This window comes from Labeo rohita, chromosome 25 (assembly GCF_022985175.1).
Source record: "Labeo rohita strain BAU-BD-2019 chromosome 25, IGBB_LRoh.1.0, whole genome shotgun sequence".
NCBI lineage: Eukaryota > Metazoa > Chordata > Actinopteri > Cypriniformes > Cyprinidae > Labeo > Labeo rohita.
In genome coordinates this window covers 23,995,929-24,019,453 of record NC_066893.1, presented here as the reverse complement: position 1 = coordinate 24,019,453, position 23,525 = coordinate 23,995,929, and the positions used below count along the sequence as shown (strand labels likewise).

The 23,525-nt window shown below is 36.2% G+C and overlaps 1 protein-coding gene across 1 annotated transcript; it reads left to right on the top strand.

Annotated features, from left to right (window-relative positions):
* The first annotated feature begins 808 nt into the window (after positions 1 to 808).
* On the top strand, positions 809 to 23,234 carry LOC127156354 (beta-1,4 N-acetylgalactosaminyltransferase 2). The gene is made up of 11 exons (XM_051099139.1): positions 809 to 1,251; positions 8,385 to 8,444; positions 8,535 to 8,672; positions 8,763 to 8,869; positions 9,603 to 9,640; positions 16,290 to 16,470; positions 19,782 to 19,868; positions 21,347 to 21,528; positions 21,612 to 21,755; positions 22,099 to 22,324; positions 22,885 to 23,234. Exons 1-11 carry the CDS (start codon positions 1,247 to 1,249, stop codon positions 23,064 to 23,066), a joined length of 1,350 nt encoding a protein of 449 aa, XP_050955096.1. The 5' UTR covers positions 809 to 1,246; the 3' UTR covers positions 23,067 to 23,234.
* The last annotated feature ends 291 nt before the right edge of the window (positions 23,235 to 23,525 follow it).

Below are 23,525 nucleotides of genomic sequence, written 5' to 3'. Positions count from 1 at the left end.
ATGGGGTGCACACCGGCTGCCCTTAATGTTTGGCCAGGAACTGCGAAAAACTGGGATTCGTTTTTTGGCCCCCCACCTGAACCAGAGATTCCTGGGCTACCAGGCTTGGAGTTTTTTCAACAGCTGCGGAACAGACTCCATGTAGTGCATGAGGGAGCCCAGGATTGACAGACAAGCAGAAACGGGCGCACGATGTCCACGGTAACAACAGAGACTTTGCGTTTACTCCCCGAAAAGGAAAAAAGGCTACTCTCTGAAGTCACTGGCACAGCCCATGTGAAGTGCTGGCCAAGATTTCTGATGTTGTGTACTGGGTCAAGCTGGGAGGACGACGACGGCGAACAGTGGTGCTCCATCATGATCGACTTGCCCCGTACCGTCCCATGGCTGTGGAATGCTCTGAAGAGGACCAAGGGGAAGAGATACCGCAGGCAAGCATGATACCACATGAAGACTATTCCCCAGCTAGTCCACCTGCTACAGCAGGGGAGGGACGGTCTCAGCGACTGCGGAGACAACCAAGATACTTAAGAGACTACATCTGTGACGCTGCTGGTATAAAAGTACAGGTGAAGGACTAGAGTTGTCATAATCAGACATGATTGTGTGCTACTCAGTTCCTTTATGGACACTGGGACAGTTGTCTCTTAAGGGAGAGGTAGTGTAGCGCACAGACTTTATAATCATTGGGAAATTGCTGTTATTCGTTTTGCACCTGCAGTGCAAACAGGGTAATGGGCGCTGTTCAACAGAGAGAGACGAGCAAGGTAGGCTGGTGCGTCTGTACAACATATGTTCTGCGTTCTAATTAAAAGAGTGAAGACACGTTACAATATTATTTGTATTTATTAATGTTGTGTGCTTGAGTCTCCTTGGCTATATGCCCAAATAAATGATCTTGTCCTGTCAGGAACATTTTGTTCTCTTCCTTTATTTTCATTAGTGTTACACACGTCCCTCCTCTGTCACTTCCTTTATTCACCTGCTGCTCTTTAACAGGAAACATCTTTAAAAATGCATTTTCGACGCTTATTGGCGTAATTTGAGTTTCGAAGCTTTATTTCGATGTAGGAATAGACCCCCTAGGCTGTATAAATAAGTTTATTACATTTGTTTTTAATCACGACAGATTTAATCATGCACGGATGGCTCAAAACTTTGTTCATCGTCATTCTTTTCATGGGCTTCCTTTTCGCTTTATTTTATATTGAGGGAGATTTTTTGGAGTAAAAGTTCACCACGGATAATGAGGTAAGTGCCCCGTGTCAGTGAACGTTAAAATTAATTTTGTTGTCATGACCAAATTAATTTGATTCAGTCAAAGTAATATTTCTGACTTGGATGAATCCAATGATGTTAACACGTGAAGCACATTTTAAATCAGGGATTTTTAAAGTTTTGATGCTTGATATAACGCATAAATATTTTGTGTGTATGGACTCTTAAACAGTGTACCTTTTTCCCCGTAATTATCAGAATACTCCGTGTCCATAATTTAAAAATGATGTTTTTCATACTATTTAACATTTCATATTAATTCCAGCTTTATATGGAGCACGTTCATACTATTTAATAAGCTATTTCTCATTATTAATTCCAACTTTGGGAGCAAGCTAAAGCAACAGTGCAGAATGAAGGAACAACGACCTATAAAGCTAACTACAAATATACGGAACCCCTTAAGGGACATGGTGGTGAAAAAAATCAGAGTGAGTGAAAAAAAAATTCAGGGTGGGAGGAAAAATATTTTTCAGATTTTTTTGCGTTCCCTCGCAAAACTTTGCGTTCTCTCGCAAAGTTTTTTGCGTTCTCTCGCAAAGTTTTTTGCGTTCTCTCGCAAAACTTTTGCGTTCTCTCGCAAAGTTTTTTGCGTTCTCTCGCAAAACCGGTTGGGTTCGGACAAACACTTCCTGTTTACTCAGCTCAGTATGTTCACAACGGAGCGGTTCATATAAGTTTTATACTGAACTTGAACTCAAGTGGCCTATTATAGAAATACAGTCATTTAATTGCTTATAGTTTAAGGCACGATTTGGGAAAATCCTAAAACGCTTAATGTGGATTAATGTACTAAAACAGTGACAGCGGAGGCCCAATTCGGTATTAATAAATGCTATTCATACTAATAAAAATTTTAATATTAATAGCATTACTCTCAATAAAGCAGTCATAAATGCAACTTGCTTTTCTTCCCACAGAAAACCTTTAGGATACAGAAAACGCTTAATGGAAGCTAATGGACGAATTAAGACGGTATTTGTAGTTACAGTGGTTTAAGTATAGTAACCATGGTTAATTTGTTTGCTGCTTGTTTAAAAAAAAATTATAAGTTTTTGAAAGGAAAAATAAAACAAACAAGTCACGTAGCCTGTTAGTCCCATTTTATTCAGAAATAATACTACCAGCAGGCCTACAGCGTGTTATAATACCAACATTATAAACACACATAGCCTAGGCCATTAGTTCCCTGCACTTCACAGCAAATCCTTTAAATTTAACCGTATTCAGAACAGACCAAAAACTAAAACCAAAAAACTATAACTTATTCATTTTTAATGAATACATATAATATAATGCAGTATATAATAATAGGTATAAGCTTATAGCTATAAATAAACTAAAAGAAATAATTTAAAGCGAAACTGAAAGTATGGGCTCACGTATGGCTCTCCTTCAGCACAAATCCAAATGTTTCCATATTCACAATGTATTTGCAGCTAAACCATTAAATTAACCGGGCTTTGTACGTTCCAATATCGACATGAAAAATCATAGTGAACAAAAATGTGCTGCAGTGGATTGGACCGGTGCTCACGCTGTACGACACAGACTAATACAGAATATTTGAACTGACTAGTGTAAGTTTGTATCTGTTTGGGTGATTCTGTGTATTATTTCAATAATGAACAGGCTGCGAGGCGCCAGCGCGATCAAACAGCTGAAATATAAAAACTGTAAAAAAAAAAAAAAAAAAAAAAAAAAAAAAAATATATATATATATATATATATATATATATATATATATATATATATATAATATAAAAACTGTCTTCCATACAGAAAAATACCCTGTGCGAGTTATTGTTTTCATGTTTAAAATAGGAGAATGCAATATCCAAACGACTGCAAATGCAACATTTATTTTATATAGCAGTTCAACAAAAAGGGTAATATTAAGTGACATTTTAAATGTAGCCTACATTTTAAACACATGTTTGTTATATTTAACGAAATAATAATAGTTCCAACGAAATCCGCAACAGAACTGGCGTCTCTCCAAGCAACAGCGGTGTTTCGTTTCTGAATTAATCTGCAGCTTTGAACCATTCGGAGAGTCCGTGATTAATCACCCATTCATAACTACAACCATTTGCTTAGTTATTGAATGAATGAATGAATGAATGACGGGACGCCTTGCTCATTAAGACAGTGACATGCCGCCACCTACTGGAACGTTTGAGAACCACTAGTTTAATGGATTACTTCATTAATTGCCTATTTTTAATAAAAAATAAAATGTTGGCTTTTTATATCATTGTCTTCTTATATTAAGCTAAGGTACATTGGAGAGCTTTCTGTTCATATTCGGGGCTTACCTGCTTTCTTACATTTAAAATGTATAACAAACTCTATACCGAGTTCGGCCTTTTATACTCTATTATCCCGTTAATTTTTCTTTCTGGGGGATACGCTTAACGTGCAATTTAGCGGGTTACGTTTATATACTGAGCTATTCTGGTATATAAGGTGTGTACTGAACTTGGTCCTACAGTGTTTTACATTTTAGAATGTACCAAAATCGTGCCTTGATGTATTTATATAATAGCCTACTTGAGTCCAAGTTCAGAATCAAACTCTATGAGTCGCTCAATTGCGAACGTGCAATGTAGGAACCACTACAAGCTGTAAAGTAAACAGATAGTGTTTGTCCGAACTCAACTGGTTTTGCGAGGGAACGCAAAAAAGTTTTGCGAGGGGAACGCAAAGTTTTGCGAGGGAACGCAAATGTTTTGCGAGAGAACGCAAAAAAATCTGAAAAATATTTTTCCTCCCACCCTGAATTTTTTTTCACTCACTCTGATTTTTTTCACCACCATGTCCCTTAAGGGGCTCCGTACAAATAAGGCATTACATTACAAAAGAGGAAGTTCAATAGCACAGACAACGGCAAAAAATGTATTATCTACGGTGATCGGGAGGGGACATGTTCGGTTTACTTAACTTTGTCGTGCCCACGAAATATTAACTCTAAATGATAGCCTACTGTAAATGCTGGACATGCCAAAATGCTTTGATTATGCTATATGACTGGGATTTTTACTGGGATGCAGTTTCAAGGTTGAACTTAACATATTTCTCTTTTTTTTTTTCTTTTTTCTTTTAATTAATAGACTAGCATAAATACTATAGTGTTTCATTGAGTAATGAATTCACGTAGTTTTATTTGTAAATGAAAATGCGCTCATGTATCGTTTCACCCGGGCATAAATATAATCATAAAATCAAAATGCTATTGGCATAATTGTCAGGCGTTTCCAGTACAGCCCTAACCAGTCCAGTCAGTCAGTTGCAGAACCTGATTTTACTAAGTACGACATGTTCCTGGATCAACATCTTTGTTTACCCTGGAACAACATTGTGATTAACCAATCAGATTTGAAAAAAAACAGTTTATAGTTTTTGTGAAGTTTACGCTTACAACCAGTGTTTGGTGGTTGTACATCAGTGTCATTCATCTATCATTTCCTCTGATTTTAAGGATTACTCATGGGTAAGTTTAGGTTTAGGTGTAGGGATGTGGTCAAGATTAAAATTTTTGATTAAAATGTTGTTCCAGGGTCAACAAAATATGTTGACCCAGGAACACATCTAACTCAGCAAAATCAGGACGTGCCTAACGCGTTATTAAAATAATAATAGCCTAATCATAATAATAGTAATAATAATAAATTATATAATAACTGGTTAGGGCTATATTTTTATATTTATTGTGTATCGCTTTACCCAATTAACGTTCTGTATATGCTAGTATTTGCTACCATATATTTTCCAAATGCTGTAAACGCCGGGCAGTTATGCCGATAAACTTTTGACTTTAATTATGCCAGTGTGTGACCATAAATGAGCCTGTTTTCATTTACAAATGAAACTACGTGAATGATTCATTCCTCAATGAAACACTATAGTATTTATGCTAGTCTATTAGTAAGACGATCAGTTAATGGACTTCCAAGACTGTGGGCTGAATAAAAATGTTTTCTTGTATTTTATTCTATGTACTTTATGTAACATTTATTTATGATAACCTTTCGAATGCTGTTTACATAGCGCGTAGACAGCATAGGGCGTAAATTTCAAATAACAGTAGGCGGGACAATAAACAATATTTCTCAAGAGCAATTTCTGAAGGGGACACAAATAATACAGCCCAAATTGTGCTTGTAAGGATAGATATGTGTATATAGATATGTGTATACAGCATGTGTACATGTGACTCAAAACATTTTTGACCTTAAAACGCTTTTTTGCATTTATATTGTTTTACAACTTAGACAATTATTTTATGTATATGTACATTATATTATTTACAATACACAGAGTTGCTTGTAATTATATTTAGGGGGGGATTGTTTATTTATGTTATTATCATTTATGTACGTTTATTACAATTAAATACCTTAATTAGTATAAGAGAAGTCTTAATTATAATTTCAGGAGGTCTTAAATTTGGGGACTGAAAGACAAAAATCGCGTTATGGATTAAATGTGCTAGTCGTTTGAAGCGCGCGTTATCCGCTACAGATCACAGTTTAAACAGCAGCGGAGCGCAAGTTTACTAGAGCAGAAGCGTTTACTCGCCAGCACTAAACAGCGCTGTGAGATCCAGAGTGAAGCGCTTGAATTCGGTGAAGAACACAATGACATGGCGATTTAAACATGAAACAGCGCTGACAAACAGGAGAAACACTGTGCGCAACGATAGTCAGAATCATTTAATATGGATTATTTTTACTGTAACACTGACTGCACTATGGTATTGCGGCAGAATTGTGGGACATATCGAACTGTTATATTATGTAGACATGTATTAAATCTATTAAAGGAGTAATGAAATATAATTACGGTATTTTGCGATTAATAGCGTTTGTGCATTTATACTAAGACCACTGTTCTTCATACAAATAACTAGAAGCCATGTAGTTCATGTATATACCATGGTATTGAGGTGAGTAATTATTTGTAATAATTGTATCATATAAAAATAAGGTTGTTACAATTTTTACAGATTTACATTATCTGAGCTGTAAATTAGGATATCAGTTTAATATATTACTAGACATCTGGCTTATTCCATATTAATTCTATTTCTGCAGGTTTTTAAAAAAGTAATAAAAAGCCTTAAATTTGATTTTTAAAAACCCTGCATAAAATTCCTTCCTTGATATTTGTATTTTGAAAAGGAGGAAAGACTGCATAGGGCTCAGAGGTTGAAAGGGGCCCAGAATGGAGGCTCAGAAAACTCAGTGGAAGGGTGTAGCATGGTCGAGGAAGAACACAGTATATTTTGACCAGGGGCAGTTCTAAAACCTTTTTTTCAGACTGTCATCAACTTTTTTGTTTGTTCAATTTGCACAATGAACATGGGTTGGATCTCGTATACTTTAGAGTTCTTAAAGTACACCAAATGAATGAATTTCGCTTTAAAAGGTATACAATTTTCTCCTGGGCGGGCATGCCCCCAGACCCCCCCTAGAGGGACACACGTCCACCCACCATTTGTATATGTGTCAGTATAAAAAAATCTGTTAATTTATTGCATTAAAAACGTCATTCATTTAATTAACTAACTTATTACTTTAGGTATTTGTGTATATTTACTGAACGAGGCAATATCTTGGTAAGCAGATTGACAACATTGTAGTAAATATTTTTGGTGAATCAAAAAATCATGCTTATTAAGATACCAGCAGACATGATAATACAGCACAAATTGGTGCATGAGTAGTCACCAAAATGAAGTATTTGAACCTCATAGTTAAATATAAAAAAGGGTGGGAACTGAAAAAGGTCCACTTTTTGGAAAAAAAGAACCCCCACTTCTGCTAGGCTGGCTACGGGCCTGCATTTTAAACTCGACTTGCTGTAGTAAACTCGACTTAAATCACATCGACAATAAATGCAGATGACATTTGTCATGTCGACAGAACCATCAGACATGTTTTGTATAGGTTCAGAAGACATTTTTATTTCTCGCATCCTTTGCTGTCTACTATGGCTGCATCTCTATTTCTCCAACTAAGAGCTAATGCACGGGTCAAACTGAAAATGCAGGCTGCATTAATCGCGCGTTAATAAAATTAGTGCCGTTAAACGTAATTATTATGCTTTGCCTGCTTTAAATGAATGTATGCTTTCACATGAATGAACCATACAGGCACCATATATCCAACCCAAACGCCATTACGCTCTTAAAATGCTGGTTGGGTCATTATTGGAGTTATTTTTTTCAGTGTTCGGTACTTTTTAGTCAGCTGCTTGGTCAATCTCGCTGACAGCTGAAGCATCACTCCTCCACCCCCAACATAATTCGGCGGGTTGCCGGTTGAACTCTGGTATTTTGGGAATCTTCAGGAGATTAGGTGCCTTTTTTCTGTTTGATTATAGGCAGGTTTCGGTATCAGTCAGCATCTTTTGGCTCTGAGTGAAACCAATACCCTTTCAAGGAAAATCTGTTAACTGGATTTGCATTGCATATCCAGCCAATGCACATGTGCAGTCCTTCCAGCACTAAACTGCTTCTTATTTAGAAGACGGGCCATTTGTACCGTCTTTGTGTGAACCCTTTTCTTCCCGTAAGAGTGGGCGCGGCCATTTGTAAAGTTTATTGGTCTGCATGGCTGCGGGTCTTATCCTCCTATTTTTTTAGCTGTACAAAACAGCTTGTTTTACTGCTTGATATTGCAAATTGGTGTGTCCTACCATGTTATTTTATTAATTAGCTTAATTATGAGCACCCCAGTTTGTAGCGCAAAGAGTTTAACCCTTTGCTGCACGTTGTTATTCTCGTTATTTCCCTATAGCGGATAATGAACCTCGCCCATAATCTTACTTCCACGGTGAAGAAAAAGGTGGATATCTAAATTCTTTGGGTTAGCTCAACATGCATTCAGTTTCACATTTACCTAGCAGATGGGCCAAAAACAACCAGACTGGGCAGTTTTAGACCAGGATTTTTAGACTGTATAGGCTTCAAATAAAATGTTACAGTTTCTAACTTAACACACAAATGATTTAGACATTCACTCCTGCTTTAGTTTTATTTGATTACAGAAAAATAAGTCCATGCAAATTGTACTCAATGTAGTTTTTTCCCCACTCACAAGTTTCTCAAGATTCTCAAATTGCAAACATGACCCAGAGATCCAAGACTTTCCCAAACCAAAGTAAGTAGATTAATTTCCCTGTGATGAGCAACCCTGAAGTGGTAACTTCCTTGTTTCTGATTTACATTTATTGTTTGTTACACGTCTCAGTATCGGGCCTTTTCGCAATGAGAATGCAACACCCTGTACCTGCCAAGACACTGAGCCAGCAAACCAGTATGTGTCAAAAGATGAGCTGGAAGACCTGCAGAAACGCCGGGCAGAAGAGTTCAGACAACACCAGATCAGGTTGCTCAAATTTCCTCTGATCAGTGTGGCACAAACTCAGTCATACCTCTGACTGAATGAACCATTAAAAAAATATGATACGTCTTCCAGATCAGGGAAGGAAAATGATGTTCTTATTCTCGCCCCCGCCAACACCCCCCTCCAGTATCCGATAAGAGGATTCAGAGTGACTCCCATGAATAAAACACTCATTCCTGGTGAGTCTGATTGCTGTTGATCCATTATTTGATTTCCAATGATTTCAGGTGTCTTAAATGCATCTCCAGAAGGGTGCAGAGAGACATACACTACTGGGCAAAAGTTTGAAATAATTGAGTTTTTAATGTTTTTGAATGCAACGTAGCTGCATTTATTTGGTCTAAAATACAGTAAAAGCAGTAATATATGTAAATATTATTTAAATATATTTAAAAATGTGATTTATTTCTGTGATGCAAAGCATTTTGAATTTTCAGCATCATGACAGTCTTCAACGTCACATGATCCTTCAGAAGTTACTCTAATATGCTGATTTGCTGCTATTAAAATGGAAGTGACATTAAAAAGTTAGAAAGAAATCAATTCTTTTATTCAGCAAGGATGTAATAAATTTATTAAAAGTGAAAGTAACAACAGATTTGTATCACAGTATTAAAACAGTATTTTAAAACATTCATATATAAAAGTTATTTTAACTGTAATAATATTTTACAATATTACTGTGTTTTTGATCAAATAAATGCAGCTTTGGTTTGGCTTTCAATCCTAATTAGTCCAAACTTTTGATTGGTAGTATATATATATGAATAAAAAATAGTAGGTTATGGTGTGGTTTAGGTGTTGCTATTATTGTTAAGCGAAATTCTTAACAATAAAATTCTAATTCAGTATGACATTAACTTCTATCTAACTTCTATCTATATTAATTAAAGAAATGTATCATTATTTAAGGTCTAGCACTGCAAACACAAAAGAGAGCAGTTTATAAGGTTTGTCCTGCTGAATATGGTTTTCTCACTAAAGGTGGTGGGTTTACTGTTATTGGGATCTCATTGGTTTGTTTCAAATGGTCACTCTATGGGGGTCTGCTGGTTTTCCTTCTCTTAATTGATGCTCTGTGATCTTTTGATCAAAAATAGTTAATATGGGTGTGTTTTGTTGTTGTTGTTGCAACTTAGGCTCATTGGAAATACATGCCTCTATATACATTTCTGCAAACCTGAAAGAATAGTTTCCAGTTAAAATTAATGCTAGAGGCAGTAAAACTTTTATTCCTTTTCACACATAGTATGATTTACACACAGTATAATAATGACACATACAGTTACACATAGTATAATTTTCAGACGATTACTACTGCCGAATATTGTATTATGGTTTTAAAAAAATTTTAACATCCTTTGCAATTTGAAAATTGATATTTTGAACATTGGTGTCACATATACAGCTTCATATATATGAGTTTTCCCAAGTAGTCAATTTGCTTGGTAGCTCACACGATACGGCGTTGCACTTGAGTGGTGAAGAGCTCCGGTTCGAAGCCCGTGAAACTACGGTTCGACAGAACAGCTCAAATCTAAATGAGGAAGTAAAAGTAGCACGGCTGCATCACAAAATGCATTCTTTAATCAGTTTTGCATTTGTTAACACTGTCGGTTAGATTTAGGGTTGGGCATTAACCTTTTGCGACGCCCCGAATATTTGAATTCGGAACAGCTGCAATACGTACCTCAAGAAGCATAATAAAAATGCAGCAATACGTGCCCGTACCAACATAATAAAAACATGCCAAGGTCACGTATTGAACGTGTGTTTTAGCGCCACTCTCTGGACATTTCACTTTGAAACCGCCGTGAAACGTGCAGTAAGGTACGTAATTACGGTGTTGCAGAAATGTATGTAGAAGCACGTATTTCTAACACTGTAAAAAGTGATACACTATATTTACTCAATATAATTGTGTCAACAGATTACAAGCAATATTATTAATTAAATTTAACACATAAGAATTAATTAGAATGAATCAAATGAGATGCTTACAAATAAGCCATTCAAAATGAGTAAAATTAGACAAAAAAAATTAAGTAAAATCTAAACAAAAATATTGGTTTTTATTGGAAACAAACAAACAAAAAAACACTATGCTAATGAATAATGCTAATGAACACTATGCTTTTCCACAAATTCACATTTATTGTTGTTTACATGGAGATGATACAGGCATCATGCTCAAAAGCTTGTGTTTTCAGGCCCCCGAAACAGAGCTGTTGAAGACACCTGATGTTAACAAACAATCACTGAAGGAGAAAATCATTTTTATGTTTACCATTAAAGGTGGTCAGTGTTTGCTTTAGTTGTGTTCTGGACACTTGACTTTTTAGCATTAGATATTGTTTGGCTGCTGTAACTAAGTTAAAACAGCTAGACAAGCCAAAGATGGTTGTGTGGTGTTGGTTATGTTTTCTTCATCTTTGTCATTTAACCAGAATCTGTGTGTTACCTTATTGATTACAGCATAAACCAGCAAAGGACCAGCTTAAACCAGCATCAAAACATACCTAACAGCATATGCTGTTTTTCCACCAGGGAATACAGTAATACAAGCACTGTATACAAAGTGTACTGTAAGGTTTACAGAACCTCAGACACTTGGATCTTCTGAGACGGACAATACACACACAGTGTATTAAGATACAGACATTTGTTTCCACATCTCACTGAGAGAAGATGTGAGAAAAGTCCCTTTTCACCTATTCCTTCCATCCACTTCCCCTCACCAATCTCCTCTCACTCAGCTCACTTAGAATGGTCAATAGCATAATAATATATTCTACATGAATATAAGTGGTATCCATAGTCATGTTTGGTATCATTTGAACTGTCACTGTGTGTCTGGTACAATGGTCTCGTTCTCACAAGAAGTAAACTAAAAGATGAACAGATCCTAAGAGTTCAGAGATATATTGCTCACTGTTGAGGTTGTACTATTTCCCAGTGTCTTTCATGCAAATTACCATCTGTCCCCAAAAGGTGCAAACTATCAAGTCTAGGACTTGATCAATGCAAATTCAAATCGTTAGTTCCTGTCTCCATTTCGGGGGATGTCTGTCTGGGTCTGAGGTACTTAAAGAAGTGTAGCAAGAAGATCAGACGCTTTCTGTAGCCAGAATGAGCCCATAGTACGAAGTGTGTTGACACACTTCGTACTATGTATTTTTCTCAAGTCAGGCATGCATCTTACTCCTAGACTTATCTTGGAGATTTCTTGTATTGATTTGATACCTATGGCTGTATAATTGGCATAATACACATTTACCTGACTTCTAATAAACGGTTACATTTGATTTTATTCTGACTTACCCTGAAATTATTTTCTCAAGTAGATTAAGTGAAGGCGTATGTTACCACAAATATGCGTCCAGGGTTAAGTACATACTAGATCTCAGGTTAGATGGAGCATGGGGCACATCAGGTGAGATTCTAGATTGCTGATTAACTGCTTGACTTTTTAAGTTGTTATGCAGTTGCATTAACTATGGGGGGCTAGACAAAATACTATTGGAATACTAGCATGGTTCAGGCACATTTCATAGTACTAGCCATAACCTCTGGTTACTGTCTCAGCTTTATGTAAGTTGTTATATAGTTAGACTAACTATAGGTGGCTAGATAAATCACGATTGAAGTATTAGCATACTTCATAGTGCTAGTCATAACCTCTGATTTTGCTTGAGCTTTAACTAAAGTTGTTACATAGGTGACTGTAGGGGGCTAAACAGAACCACTATTTAAAACATGACAAGCATGAGGCGGTCTATTAAATAGTTAGCCATAACCTCTGACTAATGATCAGACTGGAGAGTTTGTGATCGTGGGGCCCATGTAAATCGGCCGACATGAGGTACCCTGAGCGACATAGATTCCTAATAAAAGAGTAAATACAAAGTAAAGAGTTAAACAGAATAAGCAAATGTTAGAATAATAATTACAAATGGAGAAACAATCAATTCGTATGACAGCCTAAATTCGAGGTCATAATAAAATGGAGTCAGATTTAATTTAACTTCAATTAAATAACTTTGCGCACTGGAAAGACCCAACACGCAAGAAACCTTCAGCCACCATTGGATACCTTCCTTGGGCCAATTGCATGGACCTTACTGTCAGGGATCTGCAAGGAATGGGACCCAGATGCAAATGAGCAGACAAAGGTGATTTTATTAACAAGACGTAGACTACAACAGCAGGGGGAATAAGAAGTGAAACAGTCCAAACAGAGGGGCAGGGCAGATGACGACGGCGACGACAATAATACAGGCAGGAGGGGTGACCACTGAGACCGTCAGAGATGGCAATAGACTTGAGCACAGGAGAGGCAGCTCCAGAGGAAAGACTAGGCAGGAACCTGTAGCTTGATGTAGATCTCAGAAGCACCGGTCTTGCTGCCAGGAGGAGACCCACAGAACCAAAGACTAGATACTTGAGAGAGAGCTGCAGACGGGTAGGAGGAGTCAGCGGCCAGGGAACTCAGGAAACAGGACAGGACTAAACACAATAACAAACAAGACGAGACCCATGACAAAGACAAAAAAAAAAAAAAAAAATAAAAAGCAAAAGACAGACAAAATGCAAAAACAGGCAAGAAACAATGTCTAACAAAAACCAAAATAAAGGCGAGGAATATCCAAAACTAGCCAAATTAAATATAAAAAGGTAAAAGAGCTTAGATCCAAAAAAGGAACAGAAACAGCAGAAATAAAGAGATAAATAAAATACTATATCAAATGCAGAAAGTAAACTAGGCCAGAATGCACCAAAATCAAAAAAACACTAAAGCAAGACACAAAAGAACCAAATAGAAACAAGGATACAAATTTGCAGGATAAGAGATCAAAAAAGTCACTTAATCAGGATCAAAAGATTAACTTCAAGACCATAGATCTGAAAACACCACAACAAACCAGCAGAGACACAAGGGAAAGGAACCCAATATATTAAGCAGCACACATGAGGACCAGGTGAAGACAATCAAACAGACAAGGACTAAACAAGGGGGCATGACCAGGGGAAACAAGGAGGTGGGACAAGAGGAGCACATGGTAGACACAAACAAAGACAAAACCATGTGCTTACACACAAAACAAACAGAGAAACATTGAACAAAGACAAGACAGTCAGGGCAGGATCCTGACACTTACAGTACAATATACATGATTCTAAAAAAAGGCTGTGATTGAATGAAAAATACATGATTGAATGAAAAAAAAAAACAATAAATTCACAAGGTACTGTATTTTAACTTCTGTCAATTTCCATACAGGTATCTTTACTTTTGTCTTTTATCTAAGTATGGTACTTGGTAGTATGAACTTTTAAAACACTGCTGGGAAGTGCCTGTACAGGCTTATCAACTTACCATGCAACTATAAAAATGTGTACTGAAACCACCCAGGTAAGACTCATGTTTCTGCCAGTACAACATATCAGCAACTTTGACAGTCCGAGAGGGGAGAGGGGATAAGGAGGTCATAAATAAGCATGGGGTGGTGTTGTTTGCTCTCTTTGGATATCTCTTCTCCAGATTAGTTTTATTGTTTTGTTGCATGGCATATGTTACTGTGAGAGTTCCTGGACCTTAATTTCATGAGGAAATATTTCACCTCTTGCAGGAACTCTCACAATAACAGATGCAATGCAACAAAACAATAAAACTAATCCATATACCACTTATGTTATATCTTGTGAATATGTTGTTTTCCCCCTTCATGTTTAGTATCATTCTAGAGGTCTCTGTGCGATTGGTAAAATGGTCTCAATTTCACAGCAGTCACTTACACCATGAAAAAGATTGAAAACTTCTGAAGAATTCTGTTCTGCTGTGGAAGGGGTGTCCCCCCCTGAAGGATCTGGTGGGAATGTTTTTCTTTCTCTGGCCAGGTGTGATCCTGGGTCATGAGATCCTGACAAACCAAAAAGTCTTTTATGTTTTTACAATTTTTTGGAAGACTTGTTTGTTTCTGGTCTGGGTATATAAGCAAAGTGGCATTATTGTCCTTTGGGCAGAAACATGAGTCTTATCTGGGTGGTCTCAGTACATATTTTTATAGTTGCATGGTATGTTGATAAGCCTGTTTTTATTGTCTACAGGCACTTCCCAGCAGTGTTTTAAAAGTTCCCATCATACTTAGATAAAAGACAAAAGTAAAGATACCTGTATGGAAATTGACAGAAGTTAAAATACAGTACCTTGTGAAAGTTTTTTTTTTTTTTTTTCATTCAATCATGTATTTTTCATTCAATCACAGCCTTTTTTAGAATCATGTATATTGTACACTTTGTATACAGTGCTTGTATTACTGTATGCCCTGGTGAAAAAAACAGCATATGCTGTTAGGTATGTTTTGATGCTGGTTTATGCTGGTGTCAGGCATTCACCACAGCCACCTTCACCTGCCACACCACCCGGAGCACCGCCCACTCGTTCCTCATCACCGGAGTTTTGATCACGCACACCTGTAGCTGATTAACTCCACCCTTTATATAGAGCACTGGTTCCATTCTCACCTTGTTGGGTCTACACCTCCTATGTTAGCTCCTGACTCCTTATGCTATTCCCTTGGACTCTGCTCTCCGTGTTCCAGCTGGACTTATTGTGGCTCAATATCGGACTGATATCTGCTCATCACTACCAGGACTGTCAGCTAAGCTGTTTCTCTGCATTTCAAACTACTGCTCTGTTCATCCATTGCTGTAAAATAAATCTCAAACTCAACTATTACTTACCTCTCGTCTCCTCCTGTGTGTGTGTGACAGCTGGTCCTTTGCTGGTTTAAGATGGTCCTTTGCTGGTTTATGCTGTAATCAATAAGGTAACACACAGATTCTGGTTAAATGACAAAGATGAAGAAAACACAACCAACACCACACAACCATCTTTGGCTTGTCTAGCTGTTTTAACTTACAGTAGCCAAACAATATCTAATGTTAAAAAGTCAAGTGTCCAGAACACAGCTAAAGCAAACACTGACCACCTTTAATGGTAAACATAAAAATGATTTTCTCTTTCAGTGATTGTTAACATCAGGTGTCTTCAACAGCTCTGTTTCGGGGGCCTGAAAACACAAGCTTGAGCATGATGCCTGTATCATCTCCATGTAAACAACAATAAATGTGAATTTGTGAAAAAGATGACGTCATATTCATGTGTATTATGTTTTTGAAGGGTGTTTCTTGATTGCCAACTACTGGCCTGGCACGCATAACAGTATTCATTAGCATAATGTTTTTTTTGTTTTGTTTTGTTTTGTTTTTTTTTTTTTTTTTTTTTTTTTTTTTTGTTTTTTTTGTTTCCAATGAAACCAATATTTTGTAGATTTTACTTAATTTTTTTTTTTTTTTGTCTAATTTTACTCAATTTGAATGGCTAATTTGTAAGCATCTCATTTGATTCATTCTAATTAATTCTTATGTGTTAAATTTAATTAATAATATTGCTTGTAATCTGTTGACAATTTTGAGTAAATATAGTGTATCACTTTTTACAGTGAATGAGCCTAGGTTTTTTTTTTTTTTTTTTTTTGGAGAGTCAACAAGTTTGAAGTGTATAAAATCAGCTCACGGGATATGAAACCTCTCCAGGTATCTCTAAGGGTGCAGAAAGGAGTGCTCTCAGTGCTGAATGTTCAGGAGGGAGAGAAGGTGGATGGCCAGAATGAGAAATATCTGAGCGTTTCATCCAGCAGCCTCCAACAGCTCAATGACCTGCTGAGCAGACTGACCTACACCAGCACCATCTACCACATCAAGACCGAAGACCTCGGTACGTACAGTAACTTGTGACTTTAAAGGATAGTTCACCAAAAATGTATTATTGTTTACTCTCATGTTATTCTAAACCTGTTTAGTCTTTTGCTGCAGACCACAGTTTTTTTTTTTTTTTTTTAGAATATTGGATGCGGCTTGTCCAAATACCCACACTTGCAGTCTTTGCTCTTTGACCACTTGTCTACTTACATGACGCATTTCCTGTATTTGGCCCAAGTGTTCAAGTGGGTGTGAAGACCACAAGTGTGTGTAGAACTTTTCATTACCGCTTATAGGAACGGTTTCCCAGACAGAGATTACGCCTAGTCCTGGACTAAAATGGCCTTTTAAACCAGATTAACAGAAATCTGCTTTCTCTGTCAGGGATTTAAATAGTCTTAAGACTTATTCTAGTCCAGAATTTCATAGGCTGATTTTCTGAAGGAAGATTAGAGCTATTTCAGGACTAAATTGAGACTTAAATTAAACCTACCAGGAAGCAGGTGTAACTTCAGATTAACATTGTTTCTCCAGTCTTTATATATCAAAATTATTGGCACCCTTGGTAGATATGAAGAAAGATGGCTGTGAAAATAAATCTGCACTGTGAATCATTTTGATATTTTATTAAACACACACACACAAAACCCTAACCTCACATAAACAGTAAAATGGAAGGTAAGGGAAATCTAATTTTAAAAGAAGTGTTTTTCTCTAATATACATTGGCCACAATTAATAACCCTAACCCTAACCCTTTTACTCAGTAATTTGCCAAAATCCTTTTGCCAATTTAACAGCTATGAGTCTGTCTTTTAACGACTGAAGAGTTTGGAGAACATTTGACAAGAGATCAGAGACCATTTCTTCATACAGAATATCTCCAGAATATCTTTAGATTCTCAGCTCCATGTTGAACTCTTTCCATTTCAGTTTTCTGGCAGAACCTTTGATTTGTGTTTAGTGACCCATTTTTGTGTTGATTTTGATGGTCCTTTTGGACTATTGTTCTGTTGGAAGATACAACCATTATAAGGCATTCTCACCCCAAGACTCTATTCTGCAATTACTCAGCTTTCATCCTTATAGAGTCTTTGGCCACTCAAACTATCTTCCTCACGTTGCATTAAGACAATGTAGACACAATATACTGTAGTCAGATTTGTAACATTTTCTGTTGATTGGAACTCCTTAATTATTGTCCTAATGGTGTAGGCATAATCTAGAGTAGGCATAATCTAGAATAGGTGATCAAGGTTTTAAAAATGGCTTTCAGAAACACAGATTGAGTACAGATTACTAACTCCTGGACTATGGAGTCTTGAACTAAAATAAACTAGATTAATTCAAAACCAACTGTACTAATCTGAATTAGCACGACAGAGTTTAGCTATAAACCATGGAATGAACCAAGAATAGCTTAAAATTGTATGGAACTGAGAAGCAAATCCAGGGAAAACAATAGCGGTGGAAAAAAGACTGCAATCAAACAAACAAACAAAATGTTACTGAAGAAGATAACTTTTTTAAAGCAAGCAAAGTAAAGTGCACACATCAGGTGTCGAATAAAAGAAAAGGTGAAAAATCATAAAAACAACCACTAGTAATATGATTTAATGGGTATAATGGGGATATCAAATTGCGGTTGCAAGCGGTTCTATGGGCTGCCATAGACTCAAGAACCTTTGGTGCTTGGCCCCTAATTATATTGGCACCCTAACAGAATATGATCAAAGACATTTCCACTTACATTTACACCATTAGGACAATAATTAAGGAGTTCCAATCAACAGAAAATGTTACAAATCTGACTACAGTATATTGTGTCTACATTGTCTTAATGCAACGTGAGGAAGATAGTTTGAGTGGCCAAAGACTCTATAAGGATGAAAGCTGAGTAAAAACCGGCAGCTGTGGTTATCAGAACCTTTGTAATACACTGATAACCACCAAAAGCAGGTGGTGATAAGAAAATCACATGATGAACTAAAGGCCATCACTAGCAGCTTTTAAATATTAATATATATTAAAGGTGCACCGTGTCATTCACACAAACACTAAACACCATCATGGTAACACACATGAAACTGAAATAATGCAATTAACATTCATTTAACAACATTAGATGTAACATACAACCCTAATGTACAAAACTGATAAGAAAAAACTTAAGACAGAAGAAACATTATTTCAACAAAAAAAACATCAAATGTGAAACGTAACAGAGAATTCTGGGAATGTCAATTCACGGTTATTCACTGTAAATTATATGTTCTATTTCACTTCCAACTGATGCAACCAATAAACTGTACAACAGTTTATGTTTTATGACTAAATAATATGTAATATCTAATCAATGTTAATATTTTACCTACACTAAAAAAGGTTTCCATGACCCCTTGCAAGATCTCGGCAGAAGTCTCACCAATCTGGTGTGTGTTAGGGGCACTGTGCTTTAAAGTTTTTAAGACCTGGCATACACTTCCTGTTGCCAAGATGGCCAAGACTGCAAGTGTGGGTGTTTAGACAATGTAATGTGCAGTGTTGGGGAAAGTTACTTTTTTAAAAATAATGCATTACTTAGTTACTTTTTATGGAAAGTAATGTGTTACGTTACTTTTTATATCTGGCCAGGGCTTGCTTCTTTGTTTTTAATATAAAACAATTCTAATGTAAAAGCCCTTTTACACACCAAAAGTGAAATGAATTCACCTCAGGCTGAAGGAAAAGGACATTTATGCAGGAGATCACTCTTCAGCTATAAAAAAAGGTGCACGAATGTTAGTTTATCTAAAGTAATTCATCGAAGTTCAGCAGCAAAGGCACTGGTTAATAAAATGGGATTAAATACATATTGTTTTATTTAACTTATTTAATTATTGCAGGGTTGCGTCATATTCTGAGTTTGCATTTCACTGTTTTTATTCATTTTGAGGAATACTGAATCTGTTTTTTGTGAGTGAGATGAATTAATGCATGTTCACATTTAGTCTAGAATACAGTAACATCATGTTTACTCCCAAGTTCCAGACAGGAGACTTGTCAATCAATAAATGGGGAAAAAAGTAACTAGCGTTACTTATTTAAAAAAGTAACTCAGATGTTTTTTTTAGAAATTCAAAAGTAATGCGTTATTTTACTAGTTACTTGAAATAAGTAATATTATTACGTAACTCGCGTTACATGTAATGCGTTACACCCAACACTGATAATGAGTCACATGGACCACTTTTATGATACTTTTAAGTTAAAAGTATCATAAATCCTATACTTTATGTCAAACATCAATCTTAATGTACTGACATTATACATGTGTTAATTTCCTTAGCTCACTTCACTTTTGAGAACCATGAAGTTATATTCCCAATTGAGATAAGACGTTCGTCAGTTCCTGTTCTGTTTGACCCGGGAAAAGGTGAGCTCAAATACTCATACGTACATAAAAAATTAAGATAATATTTTACATTGTAATAAATAAATAAATTTTTACCATACCATCTGGGTTGCCAGGTTTTCACAATAAAACCAGCCCAATTGCTACTCAAAACTATCACATTTCCAGGGGAATCCCCCCGTTAAAAATCCCGTACCAGAGGATAAAATACACATTTTTTTCCCCTAGTAAATTTGTATTTCAGGGGCTAAATATGATGCTATTGGGGTCGCTTCAGCTCAAAAACAACCCGTGGCAACAGTGTTAAAGTAGCCCAATTCTGCTGGAAAACTACAGACTTGGCAACACTGCATACTATTAGGTCTTCCAGTAAAATGCAGTAAATTTTATTAACTTAACTTTAAACGTAACTTTATAATTTACTAACCATAAAACACAGGTGATATAACACAAAGTCATATTATGAGTCAAAGTTCATGCACACAAATGCCAAACTGTCATAACAGTTTAGAATAAGGTATCATTTGTTAACATTTGTTATTAACTAACATGAACGAACAAAGAATAATACATTTATTATATTAATAATCAATCTGTGATAATGTTAATAAAAATACAGTTGTGCGGAGTCAGACGCACCTTTTCCGCATTGCCGTCTGCACTAGGCTGCATTCGAGCCTTCAAGGCATTTTGAGGCCACAACATGATAGTAAGTAACTTTAACAAATGTTACAGTATCTACTGTAGTTGTCCGCTAGTAAAAACATAGTTTTATTAGTCATTATCCGTGTTTCGCCTTTATATTACATTTACTATAGTTAGTGGATCAGGAGGCTCTGGCTGGTGTGACTGCGTGGGGGTGGGGCTAATTTGCATATTCATAGATCTGCTTGTAGTAGATGAGGCAAGGGGGGTTTAAGCTGTTTTAAGGCATGAGAAAATTATTTTCACAAGAAAAAAACATTTAAATATGAATTTTGATGATCAAAGATCAGTTTTAAGTGATACAATTTTTGACTACAGGGGGACTTTAACAACATCAGATGTAACACAAAACCTAAATGTACATAACTGATGACAAAAAAGAAAAAAAAAAGAAAAGAAAAACCATCAAATGTGAAGTGTCACGAAGGAAATTATACTTGTTCTTTTCTGTTGTGTTCGCGTACCCCCTCCGTCACCTCATGTACCCCCAGAAGAATAATGGTTCATTTAATAAGAGTAGAATATATAGATTTTCTATATAAAAATTTTGCACATTACGTTTGTTAATAAGTAAATTTTGTATGCTTCCCAACTCAAGCTTAGTGCTTTACTGTCAAATCTGTATAAACATAATATACAAGAAATGAATATGTAACTGCACTTATTAACGCAAAACAACAGTATTTTTTTTTTATTAAATGACTTGCCGTTATTGATTTAGCGTTATGATTGGTCAGATCACCTGTCAATCAAGCTGTTTGCAAACCATCAGTTGTCTTTCTCTCTCTCCATAGATGTAAACTCTCAGGTGACTGTACTAGTTAAAGCATTTTTGCGATACAAAGAGCTAAACGTCCTCATCAACAGTATCCGTTGGAACTACCCAAAAATAAAGATCATTGTTGCGGATGACAGTCTGAACCCAGAGAAGGTGGTCGGTGATAATATAGAGCACTACATAATGCCCCCGGCACAGGTACAAACATCTCGTTTTTAAAACTGAATATTTGTTTATTTTTCTTGAAGTGTAAAGCTTGTTTTCATTGTTTGGCTTTGCAGGGCTGGTTCGCAGGCAGAAATCTGGCGGTGTCGCAGGTCACCACTAAGTATTTTCTGTGGGTGGATGACGACTTTGTGTTTCTGAATGAGACACGTATTGAGAGCTTTGTAAACATTATGGAAGCCGTTCCTGAACTAGATGTGGTAATGATGTCTATTCTATCATCATCTTTGCAAAAAAGAAACATCTCAATTTCAACTGCTTTGATTTCCAGCAAAATTTGTGACATGGAAGTATTTGTATTAACAGAGACATTATAACTGTGAATTGCATACTGTCTGTAAACCTCTGAATTATGGAATGTTTCACAGGTGCATGTGCAATAATGTTTATAATTAATTAAAATATGAAAAACATTGTTCAAATCAATAGAGATCTATACTGTGTCCATTAAAGACAAGATAAAGATCTCATTTTTATGTTTGCAACCTTGGCTGATTATGACCTTCTTTTTTATGTAGTTTATTCTTTCATTTTCTCCATCAGATTGGTGGTCAGGTAGAAAGTAATCGGTTTTCCTTTAAGTTGCAATACGAGGAAGGGAGCAGTGAGGAAGGCGGCTGTATCACACGTGTCAGTAGTACCCACGCGCCCCTGCCGGGTTTCGACAGCTGCTTCTTTGCAGATGGAGTCGTCAACTACTTCCTGGGCCGGACAGAGGCTGTGCGGAGGGTCGGTTTTGACCCATTCCTCAAAAGAGTGGCCCACACTGGTAAGTGGACCTCAAAACATTTAAATCAGATGAAGCCACCCAATTCATTTTCCATAAGGTCTATTATTAAAGTATCCCGAAAAGACCTGCCGAAAGTGAAACAATGTTTTAATATATTATTATGCCGGTAAAATGATGGCATAAAGATTTGCAAGTGCAGGGTATCTTAAAATAAATTTGCATGCACAAGAGAAGCTTTGCGAAGGTGTAAATCATGTTTCAAGTGTAAGAAAAAAATTAATTGCAGCATTTTACTGTTATTCGTAAGTGTTATTTATGTGTTGTGAAACTGCAGCTCCATGCTAACGCAAAATAAATGTAAACTGTATTCTTCCTTTGACACGTTTTTCGCCAAAATATGTTTTAAAGCACTGCAAGCCTGTGAACAGTGATTTTCAAATGTAAACACTGATACGTACTATAAACATAAACCATCTTGATTCATTGTCCAAGACAGTTTATGTTTTGGAGCTTATTTATGATCCATGGTCAACAATCCATGGAAATGTCATGGAGATAAGCATCTGATTTATCATTTTGTTTTTCCCAACTATGTACAGAACTCTTCATTGACGGACTTGGAGATTTATTAGTTGTCACCTGCGAAGGTCTCAGTATTGGTCATCAAAAACGCAGTCCTACAAACACGTATGATTCGTACAGGTATCCTCCCCAAAGGGACTCAGAGGCGAAAATGGCGCACCATTTTTTCAAGAACCATCTGAAATGCATCAAATACTAAGGAGAATCTTGGGTGAAATATGCCATTCTTCAAACCTTATTAATCATTGGATTTTATATTTACTCTACAAATCAAGTGTTTGGATCAACTCATTCATATGAAAGCTTGTTTTTGCCATTAAATAACTAAGTTTAACAACTTCCACAGAATAAATAATTGTGATTTTTATGACTTTTCTTTGATTTTTTTTTTTTTTTGTTTTTGTTTTTTTTTTGTTTGTTTTTTTTTGTTTTTTTGACAATTCTGAAATCCCCCCCCCCCCCCTTCTCAAAATTCAGAGAAAAAAGTCAGAATTGTGAGATAGAAACCCAGAATTGCAAGATACCAAGATACTTTGTCTTTTCCTTTAGTATCCACTTCAAAATCTTCTTTACATAAAATTTAACTTGTACCCATGAAGTAATATGAGTTGGAACTGGTTACTAAAGATCATTTGAGATGTTAAGGAGTGTGAAAAAT

Coding starts and splice junctions, on each gene's coding strand:
- LOC127156354 (XM_051099139.1), top strand. Junction 9,641..16,289: donor AAAAGAGAGCAGTTTATAAG/GTTTGTCCTGCT, acceptor AAACCTCTCCAG/GTATCTCTAAGGGTGCAGAA. Junction 22,325..22,884: donor CAAAAGAGTGGCCCACACTG/GTAAGTGGACCT, acceptor AACTATGTACAG/AACTCTTCATTGACGGACTT.